General features: G+C 45.8%; 1 protein-coding gene across 4 annotated transcripts in view; it reads right to left on the bottom strand.

The window, feature by feature from the left end:
- Dhx35 (DEAH-box helicase 35) overlaps window positions 1-24,785 on the bottom strand; it is a 64,941-nt gene that overhangs the window by 22,666 nt on the left and 17,490 nt on the right. For 2 of the 4 annotated variants that reach the window (XM_052723933.1, XM_052723934.1), the window contains exons 4-12: window positions 22,708-22,832; window positions 19,924-19,985; window positions 18,918-18,987; window positions 16,719-16,778; window positions 10,233-10,345; window positions 8,768-8,864; window positions 7,092-7,250; window positions 4,403-4,613; window positions 838-962 (exon numbers count right to left, since the gene is read on the bottom strand). In XM_052723933.1, the coding sequence (XP_052579893.1) occupies window positions 838-962; window positions 4,403-4,613; window positions 7,092-7,250; window positions 8,768-8,864; window positions 10,233-10,345; window positions 16,719-16,778; window positions 18,918-18,987; window positions 19,924-19,985; window positions 22,708-22,832 (1,022 nt within the window). The remainder of the gene's footprint in view (window positions 1-837; window positions 963-4,402; window positions 4,614-7,091; window positions 7,251-8,767; window positions 8,865-10,232; window positions 10,346-16,718; window positions 16,779-18,917; window positions 18,988-19,923; window positions 19,986-22,707; window positions 22,833-24,785) is intronic. The other 2 variants (XM_052723931.1, XM_052723932.1) reach the window with 2 other exon arrangements.

The raw sequence follows: 24,785 nt of genomic DNA, 5'->3' as shown, positions 1-24,785 counted from the left end.
TTCCTGTGGGCACACACGGTCTTGTTCTGTGTTCTCCTGCTCTGTCTCTTGCACTCACAGAAGCTCCAGGGTAATTACTTTGGATCACTACACAATACTCCACTAGTGTCATACTCTATAAAGAAGTCAATTCTTCTATAAGTCGGCAGATGACAAATACTCTCAGAAATTACTAACAAACATTAACAGATAAGCAAGCTTAAAAATTTATATGAAATATAAAGTGACCGATAAACTTTAAAAAAATCTACTATATGAGAAACAACAAAAAGAATGGATATAACGTCTTTGCCACTGACCCACCATTACATTGTGCACCCGAGAGGGAATGATGAGTGTAGTGGGAGCATCCAGGCCAGGCTGCACACGCCGCTGAGACCCTAGCAGAGCCAGGCAGCCGTGCATCAGGAGTCTACAGAAGGCCAAAGACTCCACTCCTAGAACCTGCCTTAGAAAATCATCATAGAGACCGTGAGCCACAGGGTCCCTCCCAAAGCCTTGAGTTCCCTCAGCCTTAATACTCTACAGCTAGGCCGTTCACACCCTCTGGGTCTAATGATAGCTCACACAGGAGGGACGAACCGGCTGGAGGCCCCTTCCTTCGTCTCTCTGAGCACTGGTCAAGCTGCCCTGTGACCACTCACTCACTCATCTCTCCCCTAGAACAAAGGACAGGAGCTACAGAGGAAGAAGAACTCTGGCTCTCCGGGCCGCCAGTTTGCCCCACACCCTGCACAGGACCAAGTGGCATATGGTGTTTTAGCTGAGGGGAAAGAAGAAGATGTCATATCTTCACACCAAAACCCCATGAGCTCCTCAGCCAGAAGCAGGACTTACAGACATGAAGTGGAACCTGAGGACATTGTCGATCCCTAGGGCTTTCAGCTGCAGGATGACGGGGGCCAAATTGCTGCGCTGCATCTCAGGGACAGTGGACTGAGGTAACTGGTCAAAGGCATCCTCTAAGGACAGGATCAGAAAGGGATCAAATGGGACACTCACATGCACCATATGCCAGAGTCTTCCTTCTCTGCCTTGAGCCAGAGCTCTGTGATTCTGGGACCAGGTACACAACATTATGATACAAAGTTGTTTTTATATTCTACTTCAAAAATATATTGAAAAATATACTTAAATATATACATAAATATATACACACACACATATATATAAATACACACTTATATTTATGTATGAAAATATACCCCAATAAAAAACACGTTACTTTACTTCAGAATGATACTTTTCAAATGTCTTTTCATCAGTGAAATACAAAGCAACAAGTATGTGCATAATCACTATCAGGCCCAGTTACTGTTAACTCTGCTTAGGGTAGGGTACATCAAGGAAGCAAGAAGAGCACAAATAAGCAAAAAACAACGTAAAAATAAATCACTAAAACTGCCACCACAATCTGATGAAGGACCTAATTACAAAGAGCAAAAATTGTACAAACACAGCTTTAAAATCAAGGAATCAAATGCAGCGTCGCACCCAGGATCCTGTCCTTGCATGTCCCACAGGAACAAAGGGTGACCTCAAACAGGAGAAAGCACCCCAAGGCAGAGAGGTAGGGGTGGAGGGGGGAGGACAGGAGTCAGGGGAGGACTTTATGAAACCAGACCAAGGGGTGGGGAGAAGGAGGGCATGAAATCATTTCTGTGTGTACCAGAAAGCCCATGGATTATACACGCCAAATCCTCCCGCCTAAGTCAACACTATACAGATGCACACCCTTCCTAAACACCAGCATCACCCGCCCAGCCTCCATTTAGACCAGAAAGCTACAGCTAACTAGAGAGGAAATAAGCACACCAGAGTCTCCTGGAGAAACACTACTATCAACAGAACTTCAAAAGGGTTGTCTCTAAGAAAAAAGACAGCCAATATTCCGGACTGTGAACATAAACTGCCAAATGCCTGGGTCTAGCTGGAAGGTTCTAGATGGCAGACAACAGAAGGAAAGGAAACTCTTTATTTATAAGAACACTGTGGATACAATACTGTTACCAGGACAACCACATTCTCCAAGTACACCACTGACCAGGGCAGAAACAAGTCATTAGCTGAGAGACTGGCCCTACTGAGAAGACGCTGAGGGAAGCAGGTATTGATGCTCAGAGATGAAGACGTGATGGCACTCAGAAGCTACAAAGGCCCCGAGCACAGGCAATGCCCCGGGGAGTGTCAAAGGTAGGAAGGACCTGGATCAAGACCAGAAAACAGGCCCTACTAGGAGCAAATGCTCCTCCCATGAACCACTGGAGGTCAGGAAGGAGGACATCAGAGACTGGGGAAAAGGCTCTACAGGGGCTGCCGTGAGCATCAGGAGGATCTGCTGGGCAAGACAGACAAGGCATCAAAGGTATGAGTGGAGGAAGTGGGAAACAGAGGGCGTGTCTAAGAACAGAGTACAGCTGAGAACATAGTAGAATATAAGTGAGAACAGAGGAGCTGAGGAAAAGCTCAAAGATTCTGGAAAACGAAATGATCTGCACCATCTGAAAACTCAGCTAAGATCTGAAGGCTGGGCACTAACACACTGCTACTACCCCTGGCCCTTCCCAACCACACTCATGCTAAAGCAGCTACAACTAAGGACTCAGTAACCTTCCACCCAAATGCACCTGCCCAGCTTTGGTCCATGTCCTATCACATGATTTCTTTGACACATGAGATGCTGGTACCCATTTCCACTTTAAAAATAATTTGAGCTGGAATTGAGAGATGGCTCAGTGGTTAAGAGCATTGGCTGCATCTGCAAAGGACCCAGGTTCAGCTCCCTAGCACCCATGTGGTAGGACAGAATCACCTGTAATTCCAAGTCTAGGACATGCAACACTCTCTTCTGACCTCCTCAGGTACCAGGCATACATGCGGTGCACAGACATACATTAAGGCAAAAAAACACAAACTAAAATTACACAAAACTAAAAGTAATAACTTGAGTTGTTGGAAATGGTGGCACACATCTTTAAATCCCAGCACTTGTGAGGCAAAGGTAGGGAAATCTCTGAGTCTGAGGCCAGCCTGGGCTACACAGAGAGACTCTGCCTCAAAAATAAATAAATAAAACAACTTGAGTTCCTTTAAAAGTTAAACACACAATTACTTTATCTACAATTCTGCAGTTCCTCAAAGAATAAAGGTTTTTCTGCATGTCTCAAGTCCATGCACACACTTATCCCCAGTACCACTAACCCCTAAAGCCTAAGAGAAACAGCGTAAATAATGAATGGACAGATTGTGTGCATGTACATAATGGACTATTACTCAGTCATGCCATTCCCTCTCCCTACTGTTCTGAAACCAGTCTCCGGGGCCCTACCCCCTCCACTTGGACAGCCTGGGCTGCCAGTAAGAACAGGCTCAAACACTGCATGGGCTGTGAGGCCCTCCCTGCTCCCCAACTCCCAGCAGGGGAAAATGCACCCTCTCTGCTTCGATGGCCTCCTTTCCTCTACAGCCACTTATCATACCAGGGCATGTTGCTCTTTTCCTGGGTCTGCTTCTACCACCATACCATCTATAATGTAGCCACGGCACATGGCTTACTGAGCCCTAGGAGCCCAGGCCCTGATGACATGCTGGGGAAAAAGGAGGGCTAGGTGTGAAGATCAAGGAGTAGTGATGTTCTGAGTTCCATACCCCACAGAGGAAAAGAGAGAGCAGGACAGGCAGATATACATCAATGACTATACAAGGATGATGGACACAGGGAAGAAAGAAAGATACCTGGCAGTGCTTAGCTCTCAGATTCTTAAGCAACTGCAGGTGGATACTGAATAGAGGAAGGACTAATGACTGGAAAATTCCATCTGCACACCAGGAAGATGTGTGCAGAGGCAAGGGGTGGGGGCAGGGTCTCAGTACCACTCCCAGTGAAAGAGACACACGGAGAAACAGCAGCTCTGGAGCATCACAGTACCTGTGCCTCCCAGTATCAGCAGGCTGAGAGGAAAGCTCGTTAAGGGCCAGGACTGTGCCCTCAGAACCTAGCATGGCTCAGAGGGATCTGTTGTCTGTGAATGAGTCTCAGAACAACTCAGAAAAGACAAACAGGGATGTGATGTGAGCGGCCACTGGATTCAGGAGTCTCAGGGTAAGAACACAGCACATTAGACAGAACAGACGGGAGGAAGACAGCACTTGATGTCAGCTAGGGGGTCTGACACGGGTCCCAACACAGGTTAAAACAGATGTGGCAGGCAGGCGGTGGTTCACTGAGCTAACCTTGGCCAACCGGGAGTCCTAGCAAAGAAGACAAGAAGTGGTGGGGTCCCTGGGAGGGAGAGCTGGATTTTATGGTAAGTTTTGCCACAAGGGACAAATGTCTGCCCTATGATCCAAAGCCCAGGCTACAATAAGAAAATGCAAAGTTGTTAAGAAATACCATACATACCTGTATAAAGGCGGTAACACTTTCCGGAGCGGTTGCGCCCACCACGTCCTGCCCTCTGATTGGCTGACGCCTGAGACACTGGTACCACCACCAAGCATTCAATAGCTGTCCTGGGGTTGTAGGCTCGGAGCTTCATAAAGCCACAGTCAATTACATACACAATGCCACTGATTGTGATGGAAGTTTCTGCCACATTGGTGGCCACAATCACCTACCAAGAAGAGAAAGAAAGCTAGTTGATTCTTTCCACTTTAAATAAGCTTAAAAATCCGACAGATATTTTGATATTTCAAACATCATGATGTGAGGCAGGAGTTAAAGAACCAGGATACGGGGTGGAAATGTTCCAGTTCTACAACCACACACAGCTCCCTCAAGCTCCTGAGCCCTCCTTCCTCATCTACATAGTATGACCACCGCCTCCCCAGGGTAGTCGAGGGGAGAAGATCCAAACATAAAGAGATCAGAACCTAACACTGAGCACACGGTGAGTTCTTCATGTCTGTTTTCTCTTTCGCACCACCAAACAGCCATCTCGTACAGCCATGTTCATCTACTTACTCACTATCTCTATGGCTCTGCATTTGACCAAGCGCTGTTGAAGGTGGGAGGAATGTTCAATGGAGGAGAGAGAGCCCTGCTCTCCAGAGTTCAAGTTCTAGTCTAGTGTGTCTACAGTGGAAGCACCTCTAACAGGCTGATAACTTCAGAGAGCAGCAGGTACCAGGGAGAAAGCACAACCCAGTAAGAGTATATGCTGTGCCACTATACGCTATATAGCACACATTACACATTATATATTATAATAAAGTTTCCCCTTCACATTGCTGTCCAGAGAAAACATCACTGAAAGATGAATGTGAGCTGAGGACTACCATCAGGAACTAGCCACCCCTACAGAGACCAGAGAGAAGAGCCACAGGAAGGAGATACTGCCAACACAGCCACTGTGCGGAGCTTAGGGACAAAGGAGGCCGAGCTAGTGTGCAGCAGTCTCTGGCTACCGCGCATACCTGCCAGCTGTCTTTGCCAGGTTTGATGCAGATGGGGACAGGTATATAAAACACACACAACTTTGTTTCAAACACTTCACATTTTATAAAATCATTTTATGAAAATCTTCCTACTTTTATATAATAGAGGGTTGCAATTTTACACTTACTACAAAGCCTTCTATCTAAAAGCTGTTACAGCTGAGACAGGTGAGCTGGCTCGGCGGGTAAGGGGACCTGCTGTCAGACCTGACAACCTGAGTTCAATCCCTGAGACCCACATGGTAGAAGGAGAGAATTGACTCCATAAGTACACTCTGACCTCCATATGTGCCATGGCACATATATGCCTGGTCCCACCCCACATAAATAAATGTAATGAAAATTTTAATTACATGTTCTACAGCTAGGAACTCTAAGACCAGAAGCTAAGTAACTTAGGGCAAGGCACGCAGCAACTCAAGATTAAAACCCGGCCTGTAGATTGGCTGACCACAGTTCGTGTGTGACTGGGCAGGTTCAGACTATTCCATGCCAAATGGTCTGAAGCTGGGAGTGGGTCCTCAGACCCAGACCATCCCTCGCCTACTTCACCTGCCATAGACTCCACATCTGGGAAGGAGAAAGGAGAGGAGAAGGGGCAGAAATCAAGCTCCTGGTTCCTCCCATCCAGTGCTTCTTGCCACCACACCCATCCTCAACCTAATTTCAAAGCTAGATATTTAAGTGATTTAAACTTGACTCTAAAAGCAAACTGGATTAGGAACCACTGCTAGTAACTTTATATAGTTCTGACTGACCACAATCCACTGACAGTCTCTGAGGCTAAGGCAATAACGTGTCAAGAAAAATATTAGGCAGACAAAGAAAAGCTACAAGAAGTGAGCTGCTCTGATAATTACTGTCAAAGTGGCCTTTCTCAGGGCAGGTTTGGAAATCCTCACAGCACACTACCTACTATGCATTTTTAGATCTACTGTATAGAAACACGGATCTCAGGTTTGAAAGAAAAGTCCTGCTTAGCAAAGTTCACTTTGATTAAAAAAATAAAACAGGTGAAGGGATAGAGAGATGGCTCAGCAGTTAGGAGTACTAACTGCTCTTCCAAAGGATCTGGGTTCAATTCCCAGCACCCATGTGGCAGCTCACACCTGTCTGCACCTCCAAGATCCGACACTCTCACACAGACAGACATGCAGGCCAAACACCAATGCACATAAAGTGAAAATAAATACATTATAAAAATAAAACATGGTCTGGGAGATGGCTCAGAGGGCAAAGTGCCGGCTGGGCAAGTGTGGGGCTCTGAGTCCCCAGAACCCATACATAGCCAGGTAGGGTAGCATGCATCTGTAATCCCAGAACTCACAGTGAGAGGAGGCAGAGAGAGAGAAAAACCCCAGCATCTGTGGGCCACCTAGCCTGGCAGACACAGTAGCAAGCAGCAGAGACTGTCTCCATCAAGGCTGTCCTCTGACCTCAACATATGCACTGTGGCATATGCCCACGCTTACGCACATGAATACACACACACACACACACACACACACACACACACGCACACACACACACACACACACACACACGAGCACACATTAATACAAACACATACCAAAAACAACTTTGTGGTATACGACAAAGGGGAGCCAATGTGATTACAAACGGCTGCAAGCACCACTGACCAGTAGGAGTCTCACCTTTCTGACGCTGTGTGACACCCTCTCAAACACCTTCATCTGCTCAAAAGAAGGCAGTCCTGCATACATGGGGAGAACCCGGAGGTGTTTCTTCATCCCCGTGCGAGCCAGAGCCCGTGCCTGCTCGATCAGCATGGATACAACGGTTTCTACTTCTTCCTAAACGCAGAACCAGAAGCCAGAGAAGCTGGTCACGCCATCACACTGAAAGAACAAACGCTGACACACGGGCTTTAACTCTGGTCACTGCAGCAACCGTAGTGCTGCCATGTCCCACTCAGGACGGCAGCCAATCAAACGCTACCAAATAACAGTATCAAAGGTGAGAAACTGTAACTGTACAATTAATTAGTAAAACTAAACCTTCTGGAGTTAAGAGATGAGTTCCCATAAATAAACAATGAGGAAGTGGAGAGACGGCTCAGTGGTAAAGTGTGTACTGCTCTTGCAGAGGACCTGAGTTCAGTTCCCATCACCCACATCAGGCAGCTTACTCTGCCTGTGACTCCAGCTCCAGGGTATCCCACACCCTCTTCAGGCCTCCACACAGGCATCTGCACTCACTGGACATAGATCTACACAAACATATAATTCTTAAATGACTATTTTTACACAGCTTTTATGGACCGAGGCAAACAGCATTCCACGTGGACGGACATGCGGAGCATTCTGTGCATGTGGACAAGCTGCGGCCTATGACGTCATGGCAAGCTTTCCTAAGAGAAGATTACTAACTATGGGAAAGTTTGGCAGTGGAAAAGGCTGCAGCTGGATGTAGTTCTGAGAAGAGCTATAACCATAAGAGAGTATTCTGGCTCATTCAGTTGTTTTCCACTATGTGGCCACTGGCCACTGCACAATGAGCTGGAAAGATGTCCAAATTAAAGGACCCACTCCTAACGTCAGGCCACTTAGGAAAGGGTACCCAACTTTTTGGCCACAGGTTGGGATTGAAACATGCACAAAGCACAATATACCTAGTGCAACATCCAACACTGGCAAACAAAACAGCCCATTTGATGTAAAACCTAATTTATTCTGAAATCACTGTAATACATTTAAAATATGGGGACAGGAGAGATGGTTCAGAGGTTAAGAGTACTCGCTGCTCTTTTAGAGGACTTGGGTTCCAATAGACCTGACACTCTCTTGTGTCCTCCATGGGCACATGCACCCACATGGTGATACACAAAGGCTCACACACATACACAAAAAATAAAATTAAAATAAAAAATGCAATTAACCCTCTATGGACAGAATAGGGAAGAGTTAATGACCCTCTGACAATCTAGATGGTAGACAATGACATCACACCAACAATTTTTTTATGCAATTTAGCAACTACAAAATGCAATGAAACATGACACAAGGGACTGGAGAGATGGCTCAGTAATTAAAAGCACTGACTACTCTTCCAGAGGACCTATGCTTAATTCCCAGCACCTACATGGCAGCTCACAACCATCTGTAACTCCAATTCCAGGCTACCTGACACTGTTTTCTGATCTCCTCAGGCACCAAGCATGCAGGCAAAACAGCCACACATATTTAAAAAAGAAAAAAAAAAGAGAGAGAGAGAGAGAGAGAGGAAAAGAAACAAATGGCTAAGAACAGAGCTCTATGTTAATTCTGGTGTTGCTCTAACACGTCTATGCAGAGGGACTGGGTGGAGTTACCTGACCAGTAAGGAAGGCTAGTATATCTCCATCTCCCTCTGTCTGGTGAATTTTTACCACAGTGTCCACAGTTGCCTTGATATAATCTGGAACAGGACTGGAAAAAATACATGAGGAAAAAGATCATCACTGGAACAAGCTCATTAATCACAGATCCAATTACACTAATAACCTGGCAGCAAAACCTCATCAGAGTTAGTTTGGGCCAGCCCAGCAGGTAATTAGCATATGGATAAGTAAAATAAATGTGCACTCCTTTTTTTCAAATGCAGTAATCAAGAACTGATGGTGTATCTCAATGGTACAGCACTTGCCTAACATCTGTAAGGTCCTAGGTTCAATTCCCAGCACAAGAAAGAAAAAAAATGACATTAAATGCAGCACTTCTGTACATAATTACATGTAAACAATGGTTTTCAGCTATATTTGCTAAGAAATAAAGACTATTCTGGAAGATAGAATGTTCTGGAAGCATCACTGCTGAATTCAGTCTTGACTCTCCTGTACAAATTTTCATGCATCTGTAGCCATCAGCTCAGCTGGAGAGATTAACTCAGTAAGAGGCTAGTGGGAGGCGCATGCATATTATTTATCTTCAGCTTGCAAAGATGCCAAGAGCTTCAGCCCCTACAGAACTCCATTGTCTTGGCTAGGGTATTCTTTTCTGTGATGAAACACCATGACAAAAAGCAAGTTGGGGAGGAATCATGGAAGGAAGTCAGGACAGGATCAAAACAGGGCAGGATCCTGGAGGCAGGAGCTGATCCAGAGGCCATGGAGGAGTGCTGCTCGCTAACTTCTCCCCATGGCTTGCTCAGCCCACTTTCTTCCAGAACCTAGGACCACCAGCCCAGGGGTGGCCTCACCCACAATGGCCTGGGTCCCCTCCCATCAATCACTAATTAAGAAACCACCGTACAGCCCGAGCTTAGGGAGGCACTTTCTCTACTGAGGCTCCCCACTCTCTGATAACTCTAGCTTGTGTCAAACTGACAAAAACCAGCCAGCACAGCAAACCCATCACCTCCTGGCCAGGACCTATGGGTTGAGTGAATGGAAATGGCAGACACTCCCTCCAGCTTGAAGAACTCAAAGATAAAGTTTACAACTCTCTGGATTTATCAGGCACCAGACGAGGCCTAGCAACTAGGTACAGCAAAAAGATGGCCCCTTTCTTACTAGGGACGTGGCACCCTGGAAACCCCCAGTTCAGAAAACTGCCAAACTACCTCCCATCAGCCTACTATATGGCTTTACTCTCTCCAGCTGAGCTGATGGCCACAGAGGCATGTAAATTTGCACAGGCGAGTCAAGACTAAATTGACTGGTCCAGCTTCCAGAACATTCTATGGATAACAGGCGCTGCACCATACCCCTCTCCACCCTGCAGGCAGATGGCATTCTCTAATATTCCGCATGATAGGCGAGGTCCCATATCATCATCAAGAATCAAGCATTACCAAACCTTTGTAGGTAAAAGATATCCACTGGAAATGTCCGCCCTTCCACTGTAAGGGTCACACAGGTATCCCTGGCTGGGTCACTGGTTTCATTCTGGTTAAAGAAATCTCGAAATTTCTGAAAATAAATAAATACATAAAGATTATCCACATTTATCTCAAAAGAAAAAAAGGATGGTTCATAGTAACCCACGGAAAGAAAATATAAAACCGGCAGAGGTATGTGGGACAGTAGAATTAGACACATACAATGACAATTACACTCGGAGGAATAGCTTATTTTATTTTAGAGACAGGATCCCATGTAGCCTAACTAGCCTCAAACTCACTACACAGCTGAGGTTGGCCTTGAACTCCTGATCCTCCTGCCTCCACTTCTTGAGTGCTGGGATTATATATGTGCTATCACACCACACAAAGTGATTTTCTAAATTTACAATTTTCTTTTCTTTTACAGATCCACCAAGCCATCTCCCCAGGGACCAGCTTCAGTCTGTTGACACAGGGTCTTGAGACTCAGCTCAGATAGACCTGAAATGTAGCCCAGGCTAGACTCAAACTCAGGATCATCCTGCCTCTGCCTCCTGGATGCTGGGATTACAGGCCTATGCCACCACATTCAGTGAAATTTACTTTTCTCTTATGAAATTGCAGGGAAATTTTCTTTTTTTCTTTTAATTATTTCTTTTATTTAAAAAAATGTTTTATTCATTTTACATACCAACCACAGATCCCTCTCTCATCCCTCCTCCTGCTCCCCCAACCCCTCATCCTCTTCTCCAAAAGGATAAGTTCTCCCATGGGGGGGACAGCAAAGCAGGGAAATTTTCAATGACAGATTCTAAAGGTTTGATTACAAATAAGGGTTAAAATTCAATGACTCTAAGCTGCCACCCTCTGTGTTTTATTTAGCTGACAATTAGGTGTGACTCAGTTTGGTACAGGTTAAACCAGGCTGGTGGACAGCTCTAATCTGGAGAGCACACATCTGATGGCACAAGGTTGTCAATTCCTAAAGGGTTCCCTCTTGCATGGTAGGTGTGTCTCTGATATGTAGTTACTGTAACTTCCCATCTTACTGTAATGTCAGGCCATCTGAGAGCATGAACAGTGTCTTCTCCAATCGTGTGCACATGCATGCTGACACAGGACAGGACAGGACAGAACCACTTCTTAATCAATGAAGGAACTCCCTCACAGTAGAGATCTTGGGCCTGAATCACTATGACTATGAGAAAGAGGCTGAGACAGAACTGTACAGAACCAGCCAGGGCCAGGTTTAAACATTCCAGGCAGCTCAGAGACAGCAAAGGTGGACACAAGCAACATGGTCAAGACTGTCACCAACACCCAGTGTCAGCTGAGCCGGGGGCCAAGGACGGACTGGATAGCCTTGAGGAAAAAGAGTGGAGATTCAAGACCCCTAGGACGAAGTGAGTGAGGAGGCAGGAAGAGTGGGGACAGCAGGGCCCAGGGCTGCAGGAGGAGGACTTTAAGAAGGGCTTGCTGGACATAGATACCACCAGGACACACAGAACAGTGAGAGAGGTGAAGCCGTGACAACCATACTGGATGGTGTGGATGACTGGTCTCCAGATGTTGGAAGTACTGACCCAGAGCTACTCTTTAAAGAATACTCCCCACGTACTGAGAGACACAGAGTCTGTCTCCAGTTTTAGCAGGTATCTTCATGAGGAATGTACAGATAAAACCCAAAAACTCAGGCTAGAGAGAAGGCTCAGTGGTTAAGAGCACTAGCTGCTCTTCCAGAGGACCCAGATTCAATTCCCAGTACCCACATGGTGGCCCCCAACTGTCTAAAACTCCAGTTAGAGGGAGTTTGATGCCCCTTCCTGACCTCCATGGGTACACATGTGTGTGTGTGTGTGTGTGTGTGTGTGTGTGTGTGTGTGTATCAGACAAAATACCCATACACATAAAATAAACAGTAATAATAAATTGGAATGCATGAATCCTGAGGCAGAATCAAGGAGACAGGAAGTGAAGCAAGCCCCTCACCTGGAAAAATCTGAGAACGGTCACAATGACATGACCACAGAGTAGAAATGGAACAAGATGGAGAGGAAGGGGGACAGTCCGTGAGAGAAAATGGAAATAATGTGGACCTCTGCTGGGCCATCGGCCATCAGCCAGCTCACTCCAGCTTCCTGTCCTGGAGCTGCTCCCACCTGGCCCACACTAGAGAGCTCCCAGCACCCATGTCCAGGCCCTCCCTAATCCCCACCCAAGTCAACAAGACTGATCTGTGCAAACCAGTCCAATGCGAGAATCTGACCTCAGAGGACTCAGGATCCTTCACCAGGACTCATCAAAGAGAGAAATTAATTTACAAGTAATTAGACCTCTGACAAAACAACTGGAAAGGTCTGCAAGCCTTGAGTCTGTCATGTGGACAGGCTCAAGTAGAATGCGATACAAAGGTGAAGGAATACTCTGCAGTCACATCTGCTATGTGTGTGTAACTGCTCACCTAATCAAGCTTCTACAAACAGGACAGCTCAACCAATCAAGGCAACTATCTGATCAGCCTCCAGCCTCTCAGCCACTTCCCTGCTGCAGACATTGGTGTCCCGTCTACAGGCTGGGCCACCCACCCAAGCGAAACCACAGCAGGTGGCCTGTCAGCAGTATTACACATCTAGGCAGTTGACATTAAGTTTGTCACCTATAGACATAGCAACTTGGGCCAGAAGGTGAGTCTAGGGCATCCTTGGGCCTCCAGATCCAAATGCTAGGTAAGCCACACCCTGCCCTTGCTCACTTCCATGAAGTGGTCGTCTCTCCAGGACTCTTCAGCCCACTAACATCCTCTTCCTCTCACTTAAGAATACACACCCACATGGAGCCACATCTACCCACAGCACGCCCTAAGCCAGGAGACCCCATACCTGGCTGTCTCCCTTTGGGATGACAATGCTCCCCTCAGGGATGTCCGGAGGGGAAGGGAAGAGGAATGAACAGCCTACAGCTGACCCTGGGCCCCGGTGAGTAGTGCTAAGTTCCAACACGCCCTACACAGAACACACCATGCAATGACTAATCTGGGCTCCGCCTTCCAACTCACAAAAGATTTCAGGAGAGGGCGGTGGTGGCGCACGCCTTTAATCTCAGCACACAGAGGCAGAGGCAGGCGGATCTCTGTGAGTTCAAGGCCAGCCTGGTCTACAGAGCGAGATCCAGAACAGGAACCAAAGCTACACAGAGAAACCCCGTGTCAGGGGAAAAAAAAAAAAAAAAAGATTTCAGGAAATTATCTACATCACCTACTACAGACAGAACTGAATGAGGCAATGTTTTCCAGTCTCTATGCCATACTAAGAGCCAATCTGTACCTAAGGCTCAGGGAACACTGTGGAAGAGGGAGAGGATCAGGGAGTTTTCTGTGAGACCGAAGCTACACCTACAGCCTCACCAACATGAATGCCTAACAAGGACAACAGCGGACATGCTAACATGGACAGGGAAAGACCGAGAGGCTTCAACTCTACACAATGGACTACAGGCAACTGAAGAATACCGAGAGAAGACAAAGAAGTCTTCTCTAGGGAAAAGCACACCAACTGACTCTCTAATCCAAAGGGTCAGTCCTGGAAACAAACATACAAGAAATAATATACAGACTAAGCAGGTTATATTTAGAAATATACGTGCATATTCACAGATGCATGTAACAATTAACAAAGGTCACGAATTTGGAAGAGAGAAAGGAGGGTATATGGGAGGGTTAAGGGAAAGAAAAGGGAAGGGGGAATGGTGTAAGTATATTATAGTATCAAAAAGAAAATTAAAAAAGACAATGCAAGGTAGCAAGTAGTTCATAGTTACCAATTAACAATGAGCCCACGGGGGAGGGAGGTGATGACTTGGACATTACACTTTTCACCACAACTAAGCCTGGTTAGGTCAGTTTTTCAGTTTATAACTTTTAAGAGAGAAAGAAGAAAGGAAAAGAGAACAGATCTGTGCAACTGGCCCACAAAGGAGAGAACCAGGGCGGGTCAGACTCCTCCTGTAATGGTTCCCTTGACACAGTCTACAGTCACCTGGGAAGAAGAGTCTCGATGAGTGACAGTCTAGATCAGGTCAGCCTGTGGACATGTCTGTCATGAGGGGAGGGAGTGTCTTGGTTATATTAACTGATGTGAGAAGACTCAAGTCCATCATGGGCAGCACCATTCTAACTGTACTGTAAGTGGAAAAACGGTGGGGCCAGCAAGATGGCTCACAGCTTAAGAGCACTGGCTTACGTGAGTTAAGAGGACCAAGGTTCAATTCCCAGCACCCATATGGCAGCTCACAACCAACTGCTACTCCACTCCCAGGGAATCCAATGCCCTCTCCTGGCTTCCATGGGCACTGAACACACATGATGCAGACATACATGCAAGCAAAACACCCATATGCATAAAAGCAAATGTTTTTTCATTAATAAGTGTTTAAAAGAGTAAGGAAAAGATGAGCTGAAGTGAGCATGTGTGCATTTATTCTCCCTGAGAACTAAAATAAACACTTTCATTCCTAGCTGTTGTTTGTCAAGGTATGTTATCACAGCATTAGAAATGCAATTACAGCACCTCCAGAGGACATTCCAGCAGACATCACAGTGACAGAGATGACAAGGAGCAGTTCAAACCCAGAGGTGATCACGGGCAGCCAAAAGCTCCAACAGCTTGTCAACAAGCTAGCCTGGGTACACAGGCAGACACCTTTTACCAAGTGAGTCTGCATTCTTCCACTCACAGGGAGACAGAGGAACAAGCCAGGGGCCAGCCCTCTCATCTCAGCTGTAATACAGAGCTGCTGCCTGGCATTTCCATAACTACTCCCTATGTCTCTACACGACACAAGAATGAGCTTCCTGAGTCCCAAATATGAGCAAGTCACTGCCCTAACTACTACACTGTAAGGCAAGAGGGTAAAATCATGAATAAGACAGAGTCCCAATCTTCAAGGATTCAAGCAATTACTGAACATGCATCTAAAATCAGTGTACCTGAAACACACACAAAGCAGTACAAGAGGACAGAAGCAGCAGGGGTGAGGCCTTAGAGGAAAGCCTCTCTGAGGAGGTGAGGTTCTCCTGGACCAGAGTAAGATGCTGGCAGAGTCATAGGGATGTCTGGAAGAAAAACTGACTGGAAGAACCCTCCCTCATCCCAAGGAGAAGCCTGGTTCTCTCAGAAAACAGAAGGGGCCAGTGGGGCTGGTACACAAAGAACACCAGACAGAGGAGAAAGGAGATGAAGTCAGGACAGGAGCTGAGGATGGAGCACCCCTGAGGATGGAGTACCCACGGATGGGACACCCTGAAGATGGAGCATGCCTGAGGATGGAGTACCCCTGAAAATGGAGCACCTGAGAATAGAGCACCCCTGAAAATGGAGCACCCCTGAGAATGGGGCACCCCTGAGAATAGGGTACCCCTGAGAATGGGACACCCTGAGGAAGGCGCACCCCTGAGGATAGAGTACCCCTGAAAATGGAGCACCCCTGAGAATGGAGCACTCCTGGGAATGGGGCACCCCTGTGGGGCCTGGCAGGCAGAGTTCTGGCAGCTTCCAGAACTCACAGTTCCTGTGGCTCCCACATGGTCAGGGAGGCCTGTTCCCCTTTGCCCATGAAAAAAAGTGTCATGTTATCTCAAACCCTGCTAAACTGTCACCTCCTTAGTGACAAGTTCCTAAACTAAACAGCAGCCTTCTAGGTTACCTTAACACACTGACACCTATTTACGTGCCTCCTTCTCTGGACTCGGAGGATATATGGATCACCTGTAGTTAGCAGGGGCCTTAGCATATAGACTATATAAACAGCAAGTGGCCAAAAGAATGAGATGAACTGAACTGTGTTTTGCAAATAAAATACTAGTCGTCAAGAGAGTAAATCAGCCATATAAAAACACAGGACCAGAGAGATGGCTTGGTTGGTAAAGATGCCTACTGCCAAGCCTGATAATCTTGATCCCTGGGACCCACATGGTGGAAGGTCAGAACTGATTCCTCCAAGCTGTTCCGACCTCCACCATGGCATGTGTGCCTACCACCACACACAAAAAAAATTTAAAAAATTTTAATTAAAAAAGAAAACAGAACCACTTAACATGAAAACTACTACATTACAGGAAAAACTTCAATTGCACCAAAAACATTAAAATAAGTGTATAATTTTCATAAATTCAAGAAATATAGCCTCACACTGAAAAGTAACTAAAAAAAAAACTGCCTGTGTCAGGAGGAGGACAGCAGAGACAGAGACAAGGCAAGTGGGCAGTCATCAGCTCTCTTGGTTAATTACAGGCTAATTTCTACTCACAGTTGAGAAGGAGCATCGTGTGGCATCCAGGGCACCAGATGGCCCCCAAATGAGGCAGGTCACTCTGCCAAAGACATGCTTTGGCTGGAGGTTTGTTCCTAAGGATGTCTGACAACTCCACTGTTTACACAGAAGAGGGAGAAGAGAGATGCCCTTACCTCTGCGTCCAGAGTGGCTGAGGCCACAATCAAGCGAAGATCCCCTCGTTTTTTCTGAATCTGAAAAAGAAGGCATCGGGAAACAATGGTGACAGTGGAGCAGTGTACAGTCCCTAGCCAGACACGGTGACCCAGGCCTGCAACTTCCAGCAAGCAGGAGACCAGGGAAGGAGGGTCGCTCACAAGTTTAAGACAGCAAGACCCTGTCTCCAAACAAAGAGGAGGCACATCAGTGAGACAAGAATGCTACAAACAACTGGCTGCTAATGTCACAAATCACTGTGAGGTAGACCACTCTTTCTGATTTTGAAAATATACAAAATTTTCTAAATTATGACCTAATAAAAATTTTTAGACAAAATATAAAGGGAATTTAAAACTTTAACCATAACCCTACCCCACTGTCTAACTCTAACCCTAAATTTAAGGATTGAATTTGAAATTATTAAAAAATAAACACTTTCCCTCACATGTGGGTTCTGGGGTAGTGTAAATGTATATATTCAAAGTCAGAAGTATGAAAGAGTACATTAAAATCAAGAAATAACAAATTGTGACACCAAGATAACAATATGGGCATTAATGGTTATTCAAACAAAGTGGTCACTGGGCACAGTTCAGCTGCCATACTCAGGATCGGCTGTGTGAGGCTCCTCAACACTGGCAAAGCCTGCACAGAACTGCCCTCGATCACACTGTCCCCAGGTGGGGATAACCTAGTGGGAAAATTCCTCATTCATATCAGAAAGTCGGATCATCAGCCCAGATAAAATAATAACAACGACAAAAGCAATTAGATATTCCCAGTCACGTGTCACTTCAGGGCTACACAAAGACACAAAGCTGAGGGGGTGGCAAGTGTCTGATCCTAAACCACCTTCCCTCACCCCACTGTGGACAGACATGGTCCCAGAGAACATCCTTTTCTCATCTGCACAAAGGTAAACGTATGGTATCATCTTCAGATCTGTGTTGCCTTTTTTAAGGCTCACGACAAACTACAATATCTAGCAAGTCCGCCCAGCAGACTTCCCTATGACGCAGGTCCTGGTCTACCCTTGTCCAGGCAGCAGCCACTACCCACAAGTGGCTATGCAGAGCCTTTGAAATACACTAGCACGATGGAAAGATTAAATTGTTATTGTATTCCCTTTCAATAATTCAAATCTAAACACCCACAGGTAGCTAATAATGGTTATAGTTACAATATAGGCTCATACCCACATAGACACAGAGATACTGGTTTAGAGATGGGTAAGTTTGGCAGTCAAAATTCACACCCAAACAGTGAGTTCTTGGTCATCCCAATCTACCACTTCTTTCTAAACTCTTGTCATTAAGGATTTGTATAGAGAAAACAACAAATAAAAAAAAAAATTCAATAATATTAAGGGTAGGAACCAGAGAGTGGAGGTAACAGCTAAAACTAAACAATGAAGAAGAAAGGTCATTAAAAATACCTCTATCCTGACATACGTTTGAAATATTTTGAAGTGTTAAGAAGAGAAAAGAAACAGAAGTGCAATACATCTAATTTCAGGGTGCTCACTGCCACAAGACCTGACATACACTTAGACACACACATGCCTGACAGTACAGGAAGAATATGGTAGACACCAGGAGCTACTGTGTAGCCACTGAAAACCCTGTCTTCCGGGGCTTGGAGGTGGCTCCGTGGTTAAGAGCGAGCACTGGTCGTTCTTACAGAGGTTCTGCTCCCAGCACCCATAGTAGGCAGCTCACAACCACCTGCTACTCCAGTTCTCGGGGATCTGATTCCCTCTTCTGGCCTCTGCAGGCACTTGCACACGTATGGTACACAGACATACACATAGGCACACACATATTCATAACATAAATACAAAATATTTAAAATAATAACAATAATAATAATGTCGTCAAAGGCTATTTTACAATAAAGATAAATGATCTTGATGTAATACTAAACGTGCAAGATACAAAATAGCACACATTATCCAATCCCACTGTGTCAAGACATATACACAGGTAGGCAGACACAGACAGAGAAGAAAACACACCAACATTCGCATCATGTTTTTCTCTGAATGGATAGGACAATGGATAATTTTTTCCCTTTGTATTTCTTGAATTTTCCAAATTGCTATAATTACTTTCCCTAACCAGGCAACAATATAAAAAGAAAACACACAAAGCAAAATACTGACAGTGGAGTCATACCTTCTTCAGCAAGCCAATGGCAATGTCCGTATATAAGGTCCTCTCGTGGGCTTCATCCAGCATGATGACACTAAGAATTAGAGAGACACTCTCAGTGAGCATTGGAGCAACACCCCACAAAATACCACCCCAGCTACCAAAGAGACCTCTGGGTACTCAGCCCTCATGTAATGATACCAAATCAAGAGAAAACCCAAGTCATACTTTGCCAATGAGGTCATTCCTAATCTCTAGAAACATGATTTCAACAACCTTTGTGAGAATGATGACAACACACTATTTGCAAAGACCTTCACCAGTCACCGTGGATTCCAAAATAATTTAATAGCTGGTTCTAACTGGTATGCACGACCTATAACCCCACAGAACACATTCAATAACAAAACCCAGCTACCTCAAAGATGTTAAGCCATGAGAACAGCCAAAGAGGGATGTCAGATTTATGAAACACATGTGCCAAGGAGTGGAACAGGACATCATCTCTCAAATACCAAAGCTGCAGGGCAACACTAGTGCTCCCAGTGATGGCCAAAGACACACAGAGATAAGTCCTCAGCTGGACTTTATACACTGCATTCACCAGAACACTGGCCAGAGGGCAGAAGCCGAACACTTGCCCAACGTGTAGGCCCCAAGTCCCATCCCCAGCAGCTGGCTGGTCACTTCCCTGGCTGGGTTGTGGTTCTGCAGGTACTCCAATTCCTGGAGTATCTCACAGGCAAGATAAACACAGACAAGCCAGCAGGCAGACTAGTGACAGATGTCCGTGGGCCCGCTTTTGTTCATGGTTTTGTTTGTCTGCTTTATGTACTCACTGGTGCTGCCTGTAAGAGGCACCACTATCAAAATCTTGAAAAACTTCCAAGGGCAGAAAGAGCCACCATCAGGAAAGAGGACAGTTGAGAGAAGCTGAGCGGACCCGAATCTCAGCTGCTAACCCAACTGCTTCCCAGTGTACAAGTGAGCTTTGGAAACCTTAGAAAGTTAGACAGGAAATCACATTTACCTATATTTTGTTAACAATGGATCAACCATCATTTCCCTGACCAGCATCCCATCCGTAAGGAACTAAAAAGTAAAAATACAAAGATAGAGAAATTTATTTACACTGATGATTCAAGTTCAAGTATAATCTCTGTTCCTGTGTAAGAACAACCCAGGCAGCACAGTAAGGACAACACCCCAGCAGCTTTATTCATCTAGCAATGGAACACTTTGCAAAAAAAAAAAAAAATTCCACACAGGGCTGCAGACCTTTCAACTCCATCTCTGTGTTACCTGGCCTAGTTGCTAATGTTAATTAGCATCAACAGCAACCTGTGTATAACCAACAGTGAATCTCCCACTTACCATTATTTACTATGTGAATGCATTGAGTCTGGGCTGACTCCTCAGCATGTTCTCAACCTCCACTGACAGAGCCACAGTTTTAACAGCATGGGCTCCAGAGACACTCTGCTTGAGTTCAGAGCCCAGCACTACTTTTACCTGCTGTAAATACCCAGGTCAAGAGCTTACCATCTCTAAGCCTCATTCTTCACTTGTCAATCGAGGTGATATAACGACTGCAATGAATTACAGTGCAAACCAAGTAGGATTAGTGAACACTAACAAAATGCTTCAGAAAGGAGCAGTTAGCAAGTGGGTGCCATTATTCTCACCCCAAAACCAAGCCGGTGCATGAACAAGCTCTCCTTATCTCACTTGGACTTTTAAGAGTGGAATGTGTTTCTAACAATTTGCTTGGCCCTGGTTCCAGCTGTCTCTGCCTCTGTCTCTCTGTCTCTCTGTCTCTCTGTCTCCCTCTCTCTCTCTCTCTCTCTCTCTCTCTCTCTCTCTCTCTCTCTCTCTCCCTCTCTCTCTCTCCCTCTCCCTCTCTCTCTATCTCTCTCTCTCTCTCACACACACACACACACAGAATGGAAAGTTCTATCAATGACAGTCTCAGCAGACAGAGCTTCTCTCTCTCTCTCTCTCTCTCTCTCTCTCTCTCTCTCTCTCTCACACACACACACACACACACACACACACACACACAGAATGGAAAGTTCTATCAATGACAGTCTCAGCAGACAGAGCTTCTCATGGACCCCAGAACAGCCACATGACTACAATACTCATCCAACGTTAACTGGTCTACATATAATTGAAGGCATAAACACATATTCTCTTTACCTGACAACATAGGTATCAAAAATTTGGAAAACAAAGCCTATTGGCTAATTTTATGTCAGTCTGGCACTCACTAGAGTCATGTAGGAAGAGGAACCTCAACTGAGAAAATTCCCTCACCAGGTTGGCCACTGGGCAAGTCTGTGGGTATTTTCTTGATTGAAGATTGATGGGGAAGGCCCAACTCACTTTGGGCACGGCCACCCCTAGACAGTAGTCCTGGCTGGTAAGAAAGCAGGCTGAGCAAGTCAGGAAAAGTAAGCCAGTAAGTGTTGCAGATGTTTGTTTAACTATGTAAAGATGTGCTGCATTTGTTTAACTATGTAAAGATGTGCTGCATTTGTTTAACTATGTAAAGATGTGCTGCATTTGTTTAATTATACAAAGATATATTGTGGTTTTACCTTGCCTGCCTAAGGCAACTGAATGGTCTAATAAAAAGCCAACCGACCAATAGTGAGGGACAAGGTATAGGTGGAACTTCTTGGCAGGGAGAGTAAGTAGGAGGAGGAATTTAGGTTCACGAAAGAAAAAAAGAGACAGGGAGACATCAGGGGCCAGAAAGACAGACATGGAGGAGGCAGGAAAGTAGGACATAAAGAATGAAAAAAGGTAAAAAGCCCGAAGGCAAAAAGTAGATGAATAGAAACAGGTTAAATTAAGTTATAAGAGCAGGTGGGACAAGGCTAAGCTAAAGCCGAGCATTCATAATTAATAGTAAGTCTCTGTGTCTTTGAGAGCTGGTTGGAGGCCCAAAGAAAATTCCAACTACAAGTAAGCAGCACTCCTCCATGGCCCCTGCTTCAGTTCCTGCCTTGAGCTACTGCCCTGATTTCCCTGGATGATGGACTAAAAGCTGTAAACTGAAATAAATGCATTCCTCGCCAAGTTGCTTCTGGTCATGGTGTTTTATCATAGCAATAGAAATCCTAACTAATCAAGATCCATTTTCTTACAAATGGTTACAGTGTTCGCCTGGCTCATCTGAACAGTTTTAATTCCTGTGTTCCAATCTGCAAGGCACCTGGTCTAAGGACCTAGCTTCATTTCATCAGAGCACCTTGCTCACAGCTCTGTTCAACACTGGTTCTAGCACAGCGGAGAAACAGTTCTCCGCTGAACTGATTATCACCAATTACCACTATGCTGATTACTTTATTATTAGCCACTAGGTTGATCACCACTGAGACAGAATCCATTACATTAGATGGTTCTAACTAGCCAACCACTGTGAATTTCACACTGTACCAGTTTATACCAGTTCACACCAGTTCACCCCGTGTTTGTCTGTACAGCTTTGTTTCTCAGCATAAGAGTCGGTAGAAAAAGCCAAGCATATGTAAGAAAGGCAACTCGGCATCCTTAGACTGTCACCAGCAGACACAAAACGGATGAGCCACTGACCTCCCAAGCCTCAGCACTGTCAGCTGTAGACCAGGGATAAATCTTACTTCTGTGTTCTTTTCTGGGCGAAGATTCAAGGACTCTTTCAAACTGCTCTGGTCTTCACAGAAGATGAATGTCCCCACGGGACCTTGCTGCCCTGGCTTGCACATGCTTTAATTCCCCAAGCAATGCTCTCCCTCATCCACACTGGAAGTCACTCTAAGCACTTCACCTTAATTCTCGTCGCCAGCGGGTCGGTGCAGTCATCGAAGCGGATGCAGTAGCCCACCTCGTGGCCCAGCACTGCCCCCCTTTCATCAGCTACTCTCCCTGCAACCTTTGAGAAGAAAGAGCATGCTGAAAATAGAGACACAGGAATTACTGCACAGAGCACCCACTACAGAGAATTTATAGGTCATTTAAATGCACGTGAACAATGAGAAGAAAAGGGGCAGGTCATCAGAGAGCTGGGAATACTGACTGATCAACTGATAGAGCTCTCCATTCTCTCATGGTCTGGAGACAACTTAAAACAGCATACAAGGGCTGGGCATGGTGGAACAAGTCTTTAATCCCAGCACTGGGAGATGGAGGCAGGACGATCTCTGTGAGCTTGAATCCAGCCTGATTCATATAGCAGTCTGAGGCCAGCTAGAGGTACACAGTGAGACCCTGTTTCAAAATCAAAACAAAGCAGAAAGCATACAAAATAAAAGAAAAATCACACAATGATCTTACAGCTCGGTACTGAGGAAACGGGGCTGAGTGTGCAGTTCAGTGGTAGATTATTTACCTATCGGTGTGCAAGGCCCCTGAGTTAAATGACCAGCACCAGAGGAAAAAAAAAGAAAAGAAAGAAGGAAACCAAAGAAAGGACATGTAAAATTCTAAACCACAGATTCAAAGCTAAAGAGCTACCTCAGCGGTGGCACAGTACCACAAGGCCCAGGGAGGAGGTGGGGGCGGGGGGGACACCAGGATGACTGAACACAGAAGTGGGCCAAGTTCATCTTCTCTTTGGAGGCAAGCCTGTACCAAAGGCCAGACATCTAACACAATTTTCAACCATACTCCAGCTCGAATGAGGACTACCCTATTACACCTCAGAGGAAGGGGCAGTACAGGAAGGACTACGGCATATGCTGCTAACCCCAGCCCTTGGGAAGCGGAGGCAGGAGAATAAAAAATTCAAAGTCAGCCTGGGATACACAGCAAGATTCTATCTCTAATATGGGGAGGGGGATGCTGACCAGATGGCCTCGTGCTTTCCTTGCAAGCATAAGGACCCACATTCAGAGCCTGGAATAGAGTATTATAACCCCAGCATGGGAGGCGGGTGGATTCCTAAGGCTCAGTGGCCAGCCAAGTGGCCTCCCAGTGAGCTCCAGGCCATGGACAGACCCTGTCTCCAAAAGACAAGGTAGACCTGAGGAATGACACCTGGGGTTGTTTTCTAGCCTCTACACCCACATGTACACACACGTGAGCCTGCGCACAAATGCACGCACACGTACACACACACACACACACACACACACACACACACACACACACGAATATAGGAAAAATTTTTTAAAAATCCATCTAGCTAGATCTCTAACTATCTCAAAAAGACCATTTAAAGTTTACTAACTAACAGAAAATATCGGAACTAAAACCCAGGCAGTGGCATGCCTGTAAAACCAGCTACTCGGAGATGAGAGGATTCAAGGGCACGGCCAGCCTGGACAACTTCAGAAGTCTCTCCCACCACCACCACAAAACACCAGCATAAAGGGGCAGGTACATTTACTAGTTGCTTTTTCAAAGAGTTTCAAATCTGCTAACTAAACATCCTGACTGAAAAGAACAAAGCTAAGCCATGAGGTTCCATGGCTCAGCACAGGCAGTCCGAGAAAGCAGGTGTGCGTCACCCTCCTTCCAGGCCAGGCAGCCCCAGACCCCATAGTCACTAGTGAGTTTGGAAAGCTGTTGCTCCAGGAAGGGTCCTGAAGCAGCCCAGACTCAGGAGCACAGACTCCCTGCACTCAGTCGTCCCCGCCATCAGTGTGCAAAAGAAACTGACAAGCAGAGAGAGATCAGAAGTAGCTCCGCCCAGTGCCTTGAAATTACAGATCTGACAAGATCCACTCAGAATCAATCATCAAGCAGTAAGTCCACACCACGCAGTCTTTCAAAATGTCTTACGAAACCAGAGATGCACCCTGCTTGGCTCTGCCTCTGGAGGGTGCATTTCCCAGGAGGCTTAGTTCTCATGGTTGTTCTGAGCTAATCCTCCACATCACATCTCAGAAAAAGGTACAGAGAATC

The sequence above is a fragment of the Peromyscus californicus genome, unplaced genomic scaffold, assembly GCF_007827085.1.
Source record: "Peromyscus californicus insignis strain IS unplaced genomic scaffold, ASM782708v3 Scaffold_7__1_contigs__length_154581171, whole genome shotgun sequence".
Lineage (NCBI taxonomy): Eukaryota > Metazoa > Chordata > Mammalia > Rodentia > Cricetidae > Peromyscus > Peromyscus californicus.
This window is presented reverse-complemented; position numbering and strand designations above follow the sequence as displayed.